Source organism: Castanea sativa, chromosome 8, assembly GCF_040712315.1.
Source record: "Castanea sativa cultivar Marrone di Chiusa Pesio chromosome 8, ASM4071231v1".
Lineage (NCBI taxonomy): Eukaryota > Viridiplantae > Streptophyta > Magnoliopsida > Fagales > Fagaceae > Castanea > Castanea sativa.
The window spans coordinates 22,179,816-22,198,418 of record NC_134020.1 but is presented as its reverse complement, the minus strand read 5'-3'; the positions used below and the strand labels follow the sequence as shown (position 1 = coordinate 22,198,418).

Below are 18,603 nucleotides of genomic sequence, written 5' to 3'. Positions count from 1 at the left end.
TGATAGGTCTTAAACCGATACCTCACCCTACATTCGGTGCTTATAAGAAGAGCCCCCAATTGAAATAGAGCTCATTGGCCAGGACTCACAATAAATTTGTGACTAGCTGCCGAAATCTAATTATCACCTAAAATTATGTGACACGATTATCACCTGAAGCAGTCCCAAATATGTGACACAATTATTACCTTTATCACCTGAATCAGTCCCAAATATGACACAATTATTAACTGAAATTATGAATGCCACACTTGCTGTCAAAATCTAATTTAGAATACTTTCAAATTTTCAATTATAACGGAGTATCAAATCAAATTAATAGTATGGATTGAATATTTTAGCTGCTATGTAGTCTTCTAGTAACATTAATAAACTTTTGTTTGTAATGCTTGTTCTAGCTGTGACATTGCAAATATATCACCAGAAGAATTTAGAACAGACTTTGCACATCAGTGGCAAGCATATACTGCCCAGAAATGTGAGCTCCTTCTATAAGTGCCTTCACTACCTTGGTTAACCTTCTATTCTTGTCACCAAAGTTGGCTTGCCAAGTTTCTGCTTTTGAGCACAGAATACCAGTCACTGAAACTGAATTATCTTTACAAAAATGAACGCAGATATGCATTTCCAGAGTCTTAAAATTAATCAGGATATGCTTTTAACTTGAGGTAGTGACAAGAGGGATCTCAGACACTTTTACGACTACAAAAAGAGCTATCACAATTAAATTTCCACTTTTTTATAACTGCAAACCTGCAGTTTAGAGGAGGTGATTATATAATTATATGTGTCTAGAGGCCAGTTCTAGAAGACAAGATTATAACTCAGTGCATATATATTTCTGAGACTACATCCACATATTCATTGATAGTAAGAGCCTTCTTTGACTCTACAGATCTGAACTATTCATCTACTATGTCTTCTGGAAAATAAAGAACACCTAAATACAACAAAATGGAGCTGCCATCACTAGGCGGATGTTTGTTGTATCATGGAAATGTATTTCAATTTATTTTAATTCATATGGCACCATTGTTTTTCATGAGATCAGAAAGTAGTCCAATTTCCATTAAGTACATGATGAAAATGTTGATTATTTTAGGTATTTTGAGAAATGAAATCATGAACATCGTGAAGTGTCCATTGACCCATTACAAACAAAGAAAGAGTATAAGGAACAGATATATACCAATGAATGGTGACTTAATATCCGAACATGAGTAAATGTAATTGGGCAAGAAACAAGAAACATGGAAGAATATATGGAAAACAAATTCTATAACAACCTAGTTAAATTCAATCCTGTCATATTAAAAAAGAAAACAAAAATGTTGACTTAGTATACATAAGAAAAATGGCCTCGAACATAAAACCTCCTCACACAATCCCCAGATGGAAATCCGCAAGTCAACCACATATTCACAGATCATATGAAATCTCTAATGCAGAGTTTGGAAGTTTAGGACTGTCTTACCTCATTTAATGCAGATTGGGTTTGTTGTTCAACTTCACGTACTTGTTGCACTGTCATCCCATACCATTCATCAATCCAACTAAAACAATTCCGATGACTCTCCAAAAAAAGAGCCTTTTCACCCTACAGAAAGCATAAAAAAGCATCAATGAGGTTTTTGCTTTTGGGTGTTTAAGGAAAACTCTGATAATTCTGTTTATTTTATATATGATGAAATATAAGGGCAAAATCATGTATCCACCACCAAAACAAATAATCAATATACATGAAAATTAGAATATACAGCTAAAGATCAATTCCAGTTAATACTATGGATAATTCAGCAATTCCAAATGCATGTATCTTCAATTTTCAATTTAAAAAATTAGTATAACAATGCAAGGAACTTTAGTATAATAATGGCAAGTTCCATGGTGCAATGGTAAGTGCCTTCCACCCAAAGCGACATGTTGTGGATTTAAGTCCGAGATCAACCCCTCCAAAAAATGGAGGTAAGGCCACCTACCAAACACTTCTTCCAAATCTTGTAAAAGTGGAAACTTTTTTGTGCACTGGATATGACTTTTTTTTTAGTAATTCATTGTTGTTCAACCAACTTTGTAGTATTAGTCAATAAAGCAAGTCCAAGTTTTTTCCCCCACTTATCATCCATTCAAAGTTTTTCAATCTTTCCAAGATTTATCACTTTACAAAGTCAATCAGTAGTTTGCTCGAAGAAATTTGATAGGGATGACAATGAGGTAGGGTGAGATCGGACCAAGGGTGCCTCATCCTTGCCCCATCCCCTCTTTGGGGTCAGGAAAAACCATACAGGTTAGGGTGGGTTCAGGTAAAGTTGGAGGTATTTAGCCATATTTGATAAGGTGGCTTCAACATAAATGAAGTAAAGATGATAAAGGAAGGGGAGAGACAGTTGCAAGATACTAAAAGAGAGAAAACGCAATTGTTTGTGGGATGGTAATAAAATATGTACAAAAAATTATAAGTAAAACATGTATTAAAAAAATTAAACAACACACACACACACGATCAAAATGGGGTGGGGTGGGAGGAGGCATGCAAAACCTGTCCTTGCACCATCACCTCTTCGGGGTGGGAAAAACCTGTATAGGGCAAGTCATTTAATAGCCTGTCTATTTATTCCATCCCTAAAATCTGCCTTTTCGAGTTGGCCCTTTTTTAGTTATTGCCCTTCAAACTAGTCATGTTAGTAGCCTGTCTATTTTTGCCATCCCTAAAATTTGCCTTTTCGAGTTGGCCCTTTTCTTTAGTTATTGTCCTTCATACTAGTCATGTTAGTAGCCTGTCTATTTTTCAAGAAAAGGTATTGCCTCTCAATCAAGTTCCTAATACAATCTATAATTTTTCCTTTGAAAGTGTTTAAATTATTATAGAAGAACAGGTAAAAGTGACAAAGCCCAAGTTATGAACTACATTTTCCATACATGCAGAATTGCATCAACCCCCCAACAGCAGCAAGATCTTGAGAACTGGAAGGCAATGGCCAGGAAAAATCCAAATATGCATGCTATTACATCCTTCATGGATCACAGAAAACTAGTTTAGTTAGTTGCTTCAATTGGTGCTATCTTACATACTCAACTCCTGTAGAAGCATCCAGCACATGGTCCCCAAAAAAATCAACTATTAGACAGGCTACTATGTCTATGGAATTGCAAACTGAGTCTAATGAAGCTCTACAAACATTTTGAAAACCAAGGGAAAAGATACATAATGTTCAGCCTTTTGGTAACTTCCATAATGCACCAACATAGATGAAAAAAAAGGTTCCTGCCTTTTATTTCCACTTGTAATTAGATGTTATCTGCTGATTTTGTAAACAAAACAATTGGCCTTATGCACAAAATTAAATTGAGCGCAGAACATTGATTCTTCAATCTTCATTATAAGTAATAATCCAACTGCAAGTGTATATTTAAATTCAAATTTAAAATCTGCTTAAGTCCTATTGACATCTTTCAACTTACTGATATATGGCATGTTATTAGGGTAAGCAACCCAGGAAAAGTGTGGGCATCTGCCTTCACCAAAAAATTTGTATTGAAATCGATATCTCAAGAATTGTTCAAAGCAAAGAGGTTTTACCGCTACTAGAGCTTGTTCAAGTCGGTATCCAAAGCCCCAGTATGGTGCATCAATTGTTACCAATTTGTATGCTGTCATAACAGGATCACACCTATCCTGCAAACAAATTTCATGAACAATGTAGAATATATTTTTGAATGAGGATTTAAGAGACAAGCAAATCATAGGAAAACAACAATTGTTTTGCAAGATAATTGATCCATGAAACTATGGTAGCCAAAGAAAATGTTATAGCGTGAGTTTGAATAACTAAAATGTCATATTCAGTGCAAAAAGCTCCCACTTTTGCAGAGATTGGGAGTAAGGATTGGTAGTAGCTTTACCCCCCCCCCCCCCCCCCTTTTTTGTGGAAGATCCACAACCTATCACTTTTGGTGGAAGGCACTTATCTACAAATTTTAAAAAATGACTAGTTAATAACTAGTTAATAAAAAATGAAAACCGGTCTACATATTTTATCTACAAATTTTTGAGCCTTATGTAAAGTGAGGTGAGGGATCTAGGGACTCCCCCCAAAAAGGGAAGAGAAAGAATGGGGCTTTTTTTGAAGGAGAAAGCTACAAACAATGGGATGATTCTTGGAAAAGCCATCAAAGAGGGAAAGTGAGTTATCAACATGACAGGCCCACATGACAATTAGAAAGAAAATAATAACTGAAAGAATTAAGCCAAGTTCCTTGAGTAGCAGCATCCATACAAATATATATTACAGGATCAAATAACATGTAACAACCTGCCATCCCTCCAAAAGTGGGCCACGGCCAGTTCTTTCTGATTTGAATTTGGTGAAGTCCACATTGTTATTTCCGACTAGATAACTCCAATAATTCGTTTCAGTAGAAGCTATATCAATATATTCCACTTCTCTGGTTGCTAGTTGTTCTTCACTTAGACCATGCACCTAGATTTTCAGCTACACAGTTGAGAAAGGCCAAAATAACGAACAACAAATAACAAACAAAAAGTTGAAAAACAGTGTGAACTTATATTTGATTAAAGAAAAGTTAAAGCCATGCAATTGCTAATATAAAGATATAGATATAAAGCGGCCAAAGAAACAAACAGTTAATTGTCTTTTCCAGTCTGATCAGTGTGTGCATGCCTCTATCGCCTCTGCTACAATTAGTTAAATGGGTACCTTTGTTTATGCCCAACATGATGGTATGGACAGAAGGGCATTGTGGACAGACTTGGAGACTATTAAACTTTCTGTTGGGCATTTTCCTTGGTTACTAGTAGGAGATTTTGATGTGGTTTTATCTTCTTTGGAGAAATCTGGAAGGGAACCTCTGAGTATCTACAAGAAGCTGTTTGTGTTGAGTTGAAGTTTTGGTACATAGTTTTTTGGGACCCATTTTTACTTGGAGTAATAGAAGGGATGAACAGGCTTTTGTTGCTAAGAACCTTGATAGAGTTCTTGCTAATTTAGCTTAGTTTAATCAATTTAGCCAGTTGGTAGTAGAGTTGGAGGTGGAGTATCTAATCATTGTTATTCCATGATTACTTTTGGGGATAAACCAAATTTTGGTCCAAAGCCTTTCAATTTCTCTAGGTTTTGGGCTGATAATGAAAATTTTCTTGACTGGGTTAGAGAAGCTTGCAATGGTGTGTATCATGGTTCTACAATGTTCATTCTTTGTAATAAGCTAAAAGCAGTAAAAGCTACTTTGAAGAAGATAAATAGTAATCAGTGCAATTGCTTGTCTCAAAGGGTTGTTAAAGCTATGCTGGAATTGAAGCAGGTGGAAAGTCAGCTTCTTTCCTTCCCTAGTGTTGAGTTGGTTAGCAAAGAGAGGGATTGTTTGCATCATTACCTTTCGTTGGTTACCTTTCAACGCCCCTGGAGTTGGAGCAGGTGCAAAGTCAGCTTCTTTCCTCCCCTAGTGTTGAGTTGATTAGCAAAGGGAAGGAATGTTTGCATCATTACCTTTCATTAAGTAATGCAGAGGAATCATTTATGAAGCAGAAATCTAGAAATTCTTGGCTCAATCATGGGGATCAAAATACTAGCTTCTTCCACAGAGCTTTAAGCATTAGGACAGCAAGGAATTTCATTAGATGCTTGGTGAATGATGGAGTGAGGATAGAGGATACTAAAGCTATTAAAGAGCTTGATGTGAATTTCTTTAAGAAGCTTCTTGGCCCTCCTTCAAGCAAGCTTAATGATGTTGACATTGGAAAAATTGACTTGTTTCCTGTCCAATAAAGATATTTTACGAAGCCTGTGTCTGGCCAGGAAATAAAGAGCATTTTTTTCTCAATGAAAGATGATAAAGCCCCTGGCCCTAATGGTTTTTCTGCTTTCCTTTATAAAAAGTCTTGGCCTATATTGAGGAGGATGTTATTAGTGCAGTAAAGAGCTTTTTCAATACTGGCAAGTTGCTTGGTGAAGTTAATCCTACTAACATAAATCTTGCCCAAAAGTCCCAAACCCACCAAAGATGGGAGACTTTAGGCCTATATTTTGCTGCGACTTTATATACAAATGTATTACCAATATCCTTGCTAATAAATTGAGACTTCGTGACCTCGTGATGCAGGAGCAGAACCAAAATTATTTTAAAATTTATATTTTCAGATTTAATTTTTTTTTTTTTTTTATCTCATAGGAAATTGGATAGTTTGTAGACTTTTATTCAGATAAGTATTAGATTTGATATTAGATAGGGATTAGTATTTGAGTTCAGTTAGGATTAGTTTCATTAGTCACTATCTTTCTCTTTATTTGCTAGAAGCTCTAGCTCTATAAAAGCTGCTGATTTATTTGTATTTGAGAAGAGAATATTGATTAATGAGTTTCAGATTGGAGATTTTCCAATCCATTGGGTGCTAATTCCTAACACCTTAGGTGCTAATGCCTAAGTTTTTTTTGCTAGGTGCTGATTCTAAGTGACCCCTAGGTACCAATTCTTAGGGTTTATCTTCTAATTTTCTTCTTTTGCTGATGCTGATTCATAGACTGGTGTTGTATGTGCAAACAGAGTGGGGAATCGGTGGATAACTTCCTTCTTCATTGCCCTATAGCATATGAGCTCTGGACAATGGTATTTAGCTTGTTTGGAATCTATTGGGGTATGCTGCAAAGGGTTGTGGAGGTGTGTGCCTCATTGCTTAATGTGGTGTATTTGGAAGGAACGGAATGCTAGAAGCTTTGAGGGATGTGAACGTTCTATTCTCGAGATTAAGTCTTTCTTCTTTCATACTTTGATTGAGTGGAGCTTAGCTCTACAATCTTTGTCTTGCTCCTCTATTTCTGATTTGTTGGATCTTTGTAATTTGGGTTCTTGATTGTTTTTGTTCCCTTAGTACATTTCTAGTCTACTTCGGTTTCTTTTTGTTTTCAAAAATTTTTTTTGCTACTTATCAACCAAAAAAAAAAAAATCTTGTTCTTTTATTTTCTCTTGATTGTCCTGCATCAATTTGGTATCAGAGCAAAACAGATCTAATTTCAAAAACAAAAAAAACAAAAAAAAAATCCTCGTTTTTCCTTTTCCACCCATCACAAAACCATCTGTCAAATGTCAAACCCCAAATTACCGTGCTCAGCCACCCTGCCACCGTGTCAGCCATTTCGATTCATTGTATCCAATACCTGAAATTTTGGTCAGATCTCACTGGTCTTTCAAAGTTTCACATAAAACTAGACTCAACCAATTCTAATACAAGATCCAACCCATCATATTGAAAGCCCAAAACCAATCAGTGACTTCCCTTTGACGTTCTGCAGTGCCAGGCCCAAGCTATAGAGCGCATCAGCTTGAAGTGCAATGCTCAGGTTCAACTCAAGTGTGCAAGCTCACGTTCTTATCACAATTTTTCTTTTTTAGAGATTTATTATTTTAGTGCACAATGGTAGCAGTTCAACCACCTATTTTTTATGGTTATCAAGATGACAACCCATGGAATTTCAAATTTTGGATATTTGCGGTGGAACAATCCTTTGCACAAGTGCATTTATCAAATGACAAACAAAAAATATGGTATGCCAAAACAAGAGTTTCTGGTAGAGCTTTGAAGTATTGGAATCACTATGAGAACGTAAACTTTCATTGGCATTGGTCGCTAATTACTTGGGAAAGCATGAAAAAAGACCTTTGCATTGTATATTTCTCACAAATTTTCACAAGAATAAAGAGTCAATTGCAAAATTTGATCATTATGGTCATTCCAAGATCAGAGTCATTCATGAAATATCTACCATACATCAAGACTTAGAAGATCTAATAAAAAGGATTCAAGACCTGTCACTTCAAATGAACCAAAAGGAGACTCAACTTGATTCAATGGGGGTATCAAAAATGATAGATCACAATGAGATTACTGATTCCCACATAGAAGACAATGTTGGTAATGGAATCCTGCTAATGAATGGAGATCAAGTACCACCATACTCTGATGTTGACAAAGAAGTAGAAGCCTACTTGAAGAATCACCCATGGTGCATGAAGATCTACAGTTTGATGAAATCAAAAAAGGTTGATAATCCAATTCCACACATTGATTTTGTGATTCCAGAAGAGTTTCATGAAGTGGAGTGTAAGGTTTATCTATTTTCAATGCTTCCAAAGACGATTCCTCAACTGCAGCAAGTGTTATGTGTAGAGTTTTCATCCTTCAATGCTTTAAAACTCAAGGTCAAGTTTTCTCTAACCAAGGGAGCATGATGTTGGAGCAAAACCAAAATTATTTTAGAATTTATATTTTCAGATTTGATTTTTGTATTTATCTCATAGGAAATTGGAGAATTGTAGACTTCTATTTGAATAGAGATTAGATATGGATTAGTACTTGAGTTCAGTTAGGATTAGTTTTCATTAGCTATTATCTCTTTATTTCCTAGAATCTCTAGCTTTATATAAGCTCCTGGTTTATTTGTACATGAGAAGAGACTATTGATTAATGGGATTCAGGTTGGAGATTTTCCAATTCGTTGGGTGCTGATGCCTAAGTTTATGAGTTTATTTTATTTTATTTTAATTCTTGTGGTTTATATTTTAATTTTCTTGTTCTTTTATTTTCTCTTAATTGTCCTGCATCACCTTGCCTTGCTGATATCATTAGCCTTAGCCTAACAACATTCATTCCCAATAGATGCATTGCTGAAAATATTCTTCTAGCCCAAGAACTTGTGAAGAATTATCAAAGAGCAAAGGGTGTTCCTAAATGTGCTATAACGGCGGACTTGATGAAGGCTTATGATTCTATCCCTTGCGACTTTATTCTACAATGCCTCACTGCAGTTGGAGTTCCTGCAATCTTTGTGGATTGGGTCAGGGAATGTATTTCTTCTGCCTCTTTCTCTATTGCATTGAATGGTAGTCTTGCGGGGGATTTTATGGGTGGCACGGGTCTCAGACAAGGGGATCCTTTGTCATCTTACCTATCTGTTCTTGGGATGGAGGTCTTCACTAGAATTATGCATTGCAAAGTCCAGGAGGCTGAGCACTTTAAATTCTATCCAAATGACCTTCTAATACTTAGTGCAACTAAGTTGAACTCTATCAAAGTTATTGAGCTAGGTATTGAGGAGTTTAGAAGATTTTCTGGCCTTTGTGCTAATCCTTTTAAGAGTGAGATTTTCTTTGGGGGAGTACTGAACAGGTTGAAAGAGAGTATTCTGAACATCATCATGTTCAAGAAGGGGAATCTTCCTGTGAGGTATTTGGGTGTTCCTCTCATTTCTGGTAAGTTGAGATACCAAGATTGTTTGCTCCTGTTGGAAAAGATCACATGCTAGAATCTCCTCTTGGGCCTCCAAAGTGCTGAGTTTTTCTTGCAGGTTACAATTGATACAATCTGTCTATACAGAATCCAGGCCTTTTGGTCCAATCTGTTTATCCGGCCTAAGAAGACTAAAGGCTATAGAAAGAAACTTGCTAGTTTTCTATGGAAGGGTTCAGATGGCCTAGTGAAAGGGGAAAAAGTAGCCTGGGATGTCATTTGCTGCCCTAAGAAAGAAGGTGAGCTTGGACTGAAGAGAGTGGAGGAGTGGAATAAATCTGTGTCATGACATTTCTATGGCTTCTCTTCACTCAAGCTGGCTTTTTATGGGTAGCTTTGGTCAAAACCTATCTCCTTAAGGGCCAAAGCATATGGAGTGTCAAAAATCCTCACAATTGTTCTTGGGGGTGGAGAGAGATTCTAAAACTTAGGAGTCTTTTCAAAAAATCCAGGTGGGAGATGGAGCTAATATCTTCTTGAGGCTTGACTTTTGGAGCCCTGAAGGCCCCAACGAGAAGTTTGGTCATAGAGTAGTGTATGATGCAGCTAGTAGTGTTAATGTAAAACTTGCTAGTGTCATCTCTGACAGAAATTGGAATTGGGGTCATGCTAGATCAGAAGATTTGGTGACTATTCTTAGCAAGTTACCTCTGCTTGAGATTGGTTAAGTAGATAAGCTAGATGGCTCCCTTCAGGTTCTGGTATTCTTTCTGTAGCTAATGCCTAGGATCAAATCAGGCAGCATAGACCTGTGGTGGACTGGTGTAAGGTGATCTGGTTTTCCAAAAAAATTCCAAGATGGGCTTTCATAGCATGGCCAGCAATGAAGGGTAGGCTATCTACCAAATAAAGTTTGGCTAATTGGACTATTACAAGTGACCTTCTGTGTGTCCTCTGTAGGTCTGCTCTGGAGAATAGGGAGCACTTGTTCTTTAAATGCTCCTTTTCTCATAGAATTCGGGGTAAGTTAATGTATTGGTGCTGGCAAGAGAGGATTGGGGAGATAGTATTGTGGCCTGGGCTGTAAAGAGTTGAAGTGGTAAGTCTTTGAAGGCTGATTGCAGTAGGCTAGCATTTAGTGCTGCCATTTATCAAATTTGGGCTAAAAGGAATGCTATCACTTTCTAAGGCTTGGTTAAATCTAAAGATCAAGATTGTGGAGCTTGTTAGTTGTTAGGGAGCAAATCGAGTTTTAAATTCATGTGTTGTTAGCAGAATCCGTTCTTAAGCAAGTTCACTCTGTTTCTTCTAGTTATTAGGTGTATTGTACTCATGTGCTGATGTTGCTATCTGTTAGCCTCTGCTTGGGGCTTGAGATTGTATTTTCAAGCCTTTTGGCTTGCGTGGATTCTGTATTTGTTGCTGGTTTCCAGCTTATGTTTCAATAAAGATTTTGCTTGATTATTAAAAAAATAAAAGGACAAACAAGAAAGAAAACATAGAATCCAATGCAAAATCATACAATTTAAGAGATGGAACTCCTAGCCTCTACCACCCCCCCCCCCCACCCAAAAAAGAAAAATTTGCTACTCTAGATAAAGGTAGGATTTTAGTAAATTGGTCAAAGAAGAGAGAAACTTACATTTTCTGACTGCCCATTGCCAGACGTATGAACAGTTTCAATGGTTAACTGAAACCTGGGAAAATATGGGCACTGCAGAAATGTAAAACCAATAAGTATGCTCTTCACTATAAACTGAAATATTTGCACAAGAACAATTACTGAATGGGAAATTAATTGGGGAAGTTGTTACCTTCATTACTGGGTAATGTGGCATCCATTTGCAAATTAAAAAAAAAAAAAAAGCATATTAATTTAAGTTCTAAAAGGAACATGTTACACAGAGAATGATATCATGACGACGTGGCAAACCTGATTTGCACCTTGGGAATGCATTCCAGGCTTCCTCTTGCATGATGAGAGCATCTGCTGGAGCAAAAGTAGTAAGCCAAGAAGGAACTTTGCTGCAATAAGAATTGCAAGAGTAAGAGATTGTAACAGTTGTAACCATAAAGTTCATATCCACAGTAAAATAAGTCTCTAGCAGTGATTCACTTAACAGAAATAAACTTAAATCGGGAAGAAGAAGAAAAGAATCTGACAGAACTTGTAAGGACTGATTCAACTGAATGGCAGCAATTATGATCATTAGAATCAAAATAATTACATTGATTATATAACCACTTGTACTGATCACCTAGCCAAACATAGGAATATGGCAATGGAAATTTTTGAAATAACAGGCTCATGTAAATTTGCAATGGATTGTATCAAGCGTGCTATGTGGCAGTCATAACACATAATGCTATTAGTCCAATATAAGGCAAACACCTTTGTCTAAGATTGCACTTTAGTCACCCAATTAAAATTTCACAAGTCAGTCATTGCTCTTCAACCCATGAAATGCAGTCAAAAAAGTCTGACTAACTAATTATAAGAGGGCCTTGAAAAACAAAGGAAGCCACTTTCACATGCCGTCACAATTCAATAACAAATTCATTCCACCATACTTAGCATTCACCGCCTTACCTTTGTAGGCGATAAACTTTATTAGTGTATCGACCCTTTCCAAGTACATCGTCTTCAAAATCTTTATTCTCCAAGACTTCTACCCCTTCATTGCCAGTTGTGTGCTGTTGTGACATCTTCATGACCACATATGTATGAGCTACATGATACTACATCGCAAATGTGCAAAGTTTGTAATTAGTGGCAACCTCACAATCCAGTTAGGAACTAGACTGGGTATGAAAAATTTTATAGTACCTCTATGATCATAACCATGTATTTTCAAGTGTTCTAATCTCCATAATTTCTTCATGAAGATAAATAAAAGGACTAAGATTAGAACACCTGAAATGAACAATTCTGATCATAGTGGATATCATACCCTACCATAGAAGACCCTTTATTAATACACATTTTGTAAATTTTTGAAAATTTAAGCACATTCTCTTGGTTTACCTCTTCCAACGACATGGGCATGACAATCCGACTTCACAAAAGAACCCCAGTTGAAAATTAATGGGTTAAGGGAAACCTCCAAAAACAACAGAGAAATTAACTTGTAATAATTAACAATTGCATAAAGAAACTAAAAATAGCACTTCTTCATAACCATAACCGTTACCGCATATTACTGCATAAGACTAGCATAAAATAAAAATATCAAAGTATCAGACTAATGGGTCTCGCTGATATCAATTGAAGTCGCTAAAATTAAACTATGAAAAGAAACTACTGCTTGACAATTTTATGTGAAATGGGTCAACTACATTAAGGCAAAACTACATAACAAGAATTCAATTATTAATTTTTCTTAAACTATGAATCCTAAACTTAGTATTGAGTAAAACATAAACAACACTAAGCCCACTTACAATACAACATTAGTAAAAAAATTCAATTAAAAAACAAAATCATGCAACAGAAATTGTACAAAAACTTGTGAATAATTTGAAAGACAGAAAAAGGATACAATTCCTTGCAATGAACCATCTCTTGTAGATTGGAGCGTTCAAATGTAGAAAATATTAATGTAAAGCTGAGAGAGAGAGACAGAAAAAGAGAGAATATGAGAGAAATAAAAATAGAGAGAGAATATAAAGGGCATGTTCGAGTGAGCACGAAAGACATACGAGGAATATGCTCTCTGCAGTGCGTGGTTTCCTATTGGACATTGTCAAGTAGTAGTAGAAAGGCGCGCCTAAAGAAGAAGTGAAAGCTTTAAGCGCAAACGTAAACGTCAAGTCGTAGACAAATTCCACGACTGCTTTCTTTTGACCGTTTTGTGGGCTTTTCACAATTGAAATGAAAGTGGTAGGAAAGTTCATTTCTTCTTCTTTTAAAAAATTATTCTAATTCTTTTTCACCGTCACAAACAGGGTGTCCATTGTATTTTATATCTATATAATTCTAATGAGTAATGACTTTATTAACAGGTATGATGTATAGCCTATAGGAGTATATTTCTAAGTAATATTTTATGATATTAGTTTAGTGTTTCTTTTTTTTGAGGGGGTTTAGTTTAGTTTTTTAATTACCAATATCGACACCTCACGAGACTTGGCTATTTTTTAAACATTGGTTTTGAATTGACTAATCTTCATCATTAAAAGGTCCGTTCAATAAAGCTACCATAAGTCAAAATATATATACCTTTTGAGTTTTTTTTTTTTTTTTGGGGACAAAAAAACCTTTTGAGTTTTAATTGTATTTGGGACGTGGATTTAAAAGTCATAGGAAAAAAAATTCAATCATATATATTTTTTTAAAGAATTGTACTTAGACGAATATAATAAATAAATTTTTATATACATACCAGCCTCATCACAAGTGTTTTGTGCATTCAATGAGTTTTTTTTTTTAGTCTAGTGTATGTAAGATTAGAAATTAAGGAAACCGAAAAAAAAAAAAAACAGAAAAATTAAATAAAAGAAACCAGTGAGTCTTGATAAATTTTAAATAAATAAAAAAAGTTGGAATGGTGTTGAGGGAAATATTAAAGTGGTTGAGAAGTTTTATTTTTTAAATTTGAATTTTTGAAAACTTTTCTTTTTAAAATATGAATTAGTAGGAGAATGTCCTATTTTGTAGGCATTTTAAGTGGAGTATGAGATATATTTTCACCAAGTTGTTCTCAAGTTTTGTCCCTATTAAATTTAGGGTCTAGAGGTATTTTTAAATCACATAAAAGTCAAGTCCAAAGAGGAGAATTCTCTTATAGATAATATAGATATAAAGAACAAGACTTAGGTACAGGACTTAGGTACAGGACTTAGGTACAGTATTTAGGTGTTGTATTTTTTCTTATGGGATAGAAGTGTATTTTTTTTTAGATAGTTTTAACTTATAGCGTCTGCTCCTGATGATAGCTCTTTATCATCAAATCAAGACGCCAATCAGTTTTTTTTGTAGGCAATGATTGAACCCTAGATTTTTTATACAACTATCAGAGACTTTACCAATTGAGTTAACTAGAACCCACGAAGTGTATTTTTTTAGTTAAGTAGTCACATGATTAAATTTTAAGAGGGTAACCTAAGAAACAACACCTAAGGTACTGTACTTAATAGTCCGTTTAGATTAAGGAGGAAGGAGAGAGAGTAGAGTAGAGTAGAGTAGAATTGACCTAAAATTAGCCAATTTTTAGCCAATTCTACTCTACCCCACTCTATTCCCCCTCATTTTCCTTTCAATCCAAATGGGCCCTAAGTTTTGTCCATATATAAAAGTAGAGACCTCATGTGAAAGTGAATAAGATTCTGCCAAGTGACATATTCTTCATTTAGGCTTCCACCTCAACAAAAATTACATTTCTATATATATATATATATAAAAGATGCTACGTCTACAACATTTTCACAACAAATCACAGGTGGTTAGTTATTATTGGTTCAAATTTGAAACTATTTTGTCCCAACAATAATAACCAGTAACAACCTGCCTTTTAAGATTTGTTGTAAAAATGTTGTGAAAATGTTGTGGACATATTATTTCTCAAAAAAAACATATTAGTTCATTGAATGTGTCTTGGATTAAATGCATATATTAATTATTTATAGGTGTGTACTAATTATATATATGAATAATTTATTTGGTTATGTTTTTTTAAATAAGAAAACAAAAATCTCATGTGGGAGACCATGAGGTTTTGCCATGTGGCACAATTACACCATATAATAAATATCAATAATATAGAATGGATTAAAATATTATTATTATTATTTAAATTACAATATTCCTACATTGTTCTTTAATCCTTTAATTGCACTTTACTTTAAGTTAAAATTTTTAATGGACATGTGTGTGAAATTCTAAATTTTCACTTTTCATGATGAATTCATTACTTCAACTAATTTCTATGACATACTCTTTTCTTTATCCTCTAGAGATTAAAAAAAATTATTTATCCCCTTAATTTTGAATTACTTTAATCCAATAAAAATATATTCATGTTTTCGCGATATTACTTCATACTATTTCTTTAACATATTTTGAACATTTTATAAATCTTCTATAAATTTACAAAATATAATGAATGGGCGTCCACAAACGCAAATAACCCAAAGTGGTTAAAGGATTACAAACAGGTAATTCAAACTAGTAATCTCCAATTCATAAAGGATGATCTTCAATTTATAACCTCAAAATAAAATGTGTTTGATACATGACAAGTACATGCAATAGAAATGGAAAGTGAGGACCGAGCAAAAAGTGATTTTCGTTACAACTCGGATTGTGGCTTAGGAAATATACCAACTCAAATTGACGATTCACGGGACGACCCGAACATTGGGGTTGAGGCTTGAGCGAGCAAGCATGCTCAGCACACCAGCCCTTAGTGAGAATCAATAAGCAACCATCCATGTTCATCTCGAAGACTATATAATAAAGCCTGACAATCTTGACGATCTTGTAGGACTTGCAAGATAAAGAGAGTTCATCGAAAAGACTACCGGGTTGTACTTGGTGGGAGAGCCTCCGATGCTTAAGTTAGTATTAGCCCTTCTCTTTCCTATAAAGATAGTATTTTGTAATAGTTTTTGACGTACCTTAGCAAATGAACAAATTATCCCTATTATAGGTGACTTAGGTAGTTGTTGGACATAAATGAGGGTGATTTTTACTCTAATTGTAACGTTCTTTGTCTTGATGAAAGGGTTTAAAGCCTTTGATGATCGTTTTTGAATGTGTTGGGCGGTTACTCATCTATTTTTGATGGCTTACTAATGACGTAATGACCATCCATTAAGAGGGATAACCTTAATAATTTTCTATGGACTCATCAATTGCCCCCCATTCCCAAGTCTGATTTTTCTAGTCAGGCTTTGGGAATATTCTCGACTTGTTAGATTCAGACTTCTTTATCTTCAACTACTTTCTTCTTTAAAGACGGTAGTATTTTTGCGACGACTTCTTAGTATCTACCTTTTGAAGGTCTTTTTGGATGTTTGAGGGATCGTAGCTTGATTTTGAAATTGAGCTAAATTCTTTGGACGATCGTTTTTAATCGTTGCTGAGGAGCGAGGTGATTTCTTTGGATGACCATTTTTTATCATAGTTGAGGAGCGAGGTGATTTATTTGGACCGTCATTTTTTATCACTATTGAAGAGCGAGGTATTTTTTTTTTTGACGACCATTCTTGATCACTTCGATGCTCTTTCATTCATTTTTTGGTTGTCACGTTTGATATTTTTGATTTGCGTGTGACTTGCGTTTGTGTGAGAATCCTTGTTTGCTTACACTTGTCTAAGGGTATTTAATTACTTAGCCACTTTTAGGTGACTTACATCCAGTTACAGAGCTTCGTCATTTAGACTTCGTCAGCGATTTACATCGATCTAGCGGAATCTTGTCCAAATTTTTTTTTTGGTGACTTATATCCATTTAAGGAATCTTATCACTTAGGCTTTATTAGTGATTTACATCCATCTTATCGGAATCTTATCACTTGGCCATTTTTTGGTGACTTACATCCATTTAAGGAATCTTGTCACTTAGGCTTCGTCAGTGATTTACATCCATCTTGGCGGAATCTTATCACTTAGCCATTTTTTTGGCGACTTACATCCATTTAAAGAATCTTGTCACTTAGGCTTCGTCGGTGATTTACATCTGTCTTGGCGGAATCTTATCACTTAGGCTTTGTCAATGATTTACATCTGTCTTGGCGGAATCTAATCACTTAGCCATTTTTTTTGGTAACTTACATCCATTTAAGGAATCTTATCACTTAGGCTTCGTCAGTGATTTACATTCGTCTTGACAAAATCTTATCACTTAGCCTTTTTTTTTGTTGACTCACATCCATTTAAGGAATCTTGTCACTTAGACTTCGTCAGTGATTTACATCCATCTTGGCAGAATCTTATCACTTGTTGCTGGAAAGATTCCTTGACACTATGTCATTTTGGACCTTCTTCAGGCTATGTTGATATCTACATTAAGTCGGACATGCACTTGCCAAGACTTGGTTAAACAAGAACAATTTATATATAAATAATAAGTTACCAATAGCCTAGGTGGACCTTTTTCTTATTTCTTTGTAATCTTAGGGTTTTACCTCTTTTGTGATTTGTCTAGTAATGCATACATTTTTTCATGAACCTTTACTAGGTGTAAATTTTTATAGACGAATACAAAAGAGACAGAGATAAATGCGTTACCTTAAATGACGATATTATTTTGTGACATATCTCGATCTTTTTATTGCTAGGATTTTCTTGACAAGCTCTTCATTTTTAAGATGACGAGCTCTTCTCTTTTCAAGATTTTTTTTTTTAGCTCAACATGATGCTTCATGTCTAAGACTTCTCTTGAGACTTAAATTCATGAGCATATTGTGAATATGATCATCTAGCATTTTGAGTTTAGGAAACTTAATAGAACTTCTCAAATTCATGACGATGAAACATATGCTACTAGTAATATAATCATATTGATTGTGATAATTGTAACAATTTTATAGCAATATTTTCAACATGTTCTATATACACATTTGTAATAATCATGCAAGCTTGATATTTATTTAGTTTCACTAAAATGATCTCATGGATAAAAAGAAAGAAAGAAAGAAATGAGTTACCTCAATAGAAGGCCTTGAATCTCAATACAATTTTGTACATACCTCGGTCTTTTCATTGTTGTAGTCTTCTTGACGAACTCTTCGTCATAGAGCTCTTCTTTGTTGGATTTGTACAACCCATGATTTACAGGAGTTAAAGCATTTTGTGATGTAGATGGAATTTTCACAACTTTTAACTATATCTCTATTTTCTTCTTAAGGGTTTTTCTTCGTCAAATTATGACACCCCCTTAGAAAATTTGGAACATTTGTTTTTGGCATATCTGAAGCTAGTATTCTAGCAAACCACTTATAGGTTTACATATTATACGAAATTTTGGATGAATTGATATAGATTACATCCAAACAACATCGTTTCATGTAAGAGTATGAAAACTTAGTGAGGATTAAAGCCACACTTAATGCCATGTGATCAAACTGAATTGTCTTATTTTACGTATGAAGCACATGCTCTATAGGCAATTCAACCATTTCCTCTTTTTTCTTTGTTTTGACGATAGCAAAAAAATGGACGAACATAAGATCATTTGATCGGCTAGAAATCAAAAGTTTAAAATAGGTCACACTAGCTAGAGCAGATATTACTAGTCAAGCCTTTTGCCTTTAGCAAGAGATTATCTAGCCTTTTGTGTCAATTGTGCATTTTTGTACTAATCTTGTAATTTAGCAATTTGTCTTTCCAGCAATCATTTTCATAACTAGTACCCTATTC

General features: G+C 34.9%; 1 protein-coding gene across 1 annotated transcript; it reads right to left on the bottom strand.

Annotated features, from left to right (window-relative positions):
• Positions 1-204: 204 nt before the first annotated feature.
• Positions 205-12,921, bottom strand: LOC142605684 (uncharacterized). The gene is given in 9 exon segments (XM_075777114.1): positions 205-555; positions 1,475-1,597; positions 3,581-3,676; positions 4,314-4,481; positions 10,885-10,956; positions 11,057-11,267; positions 11,833-11,981; positions 12,268-12,298; positions 12,782-12,921. Coding segments are annotated over 9 exon segments (912 nt in total). The 5' UTR covers positions 12,802-12,921; the 3' UTR covers positions 205-513.
• Positions 12,922-18,603: the final 5,682 nt, after the last annotated feature.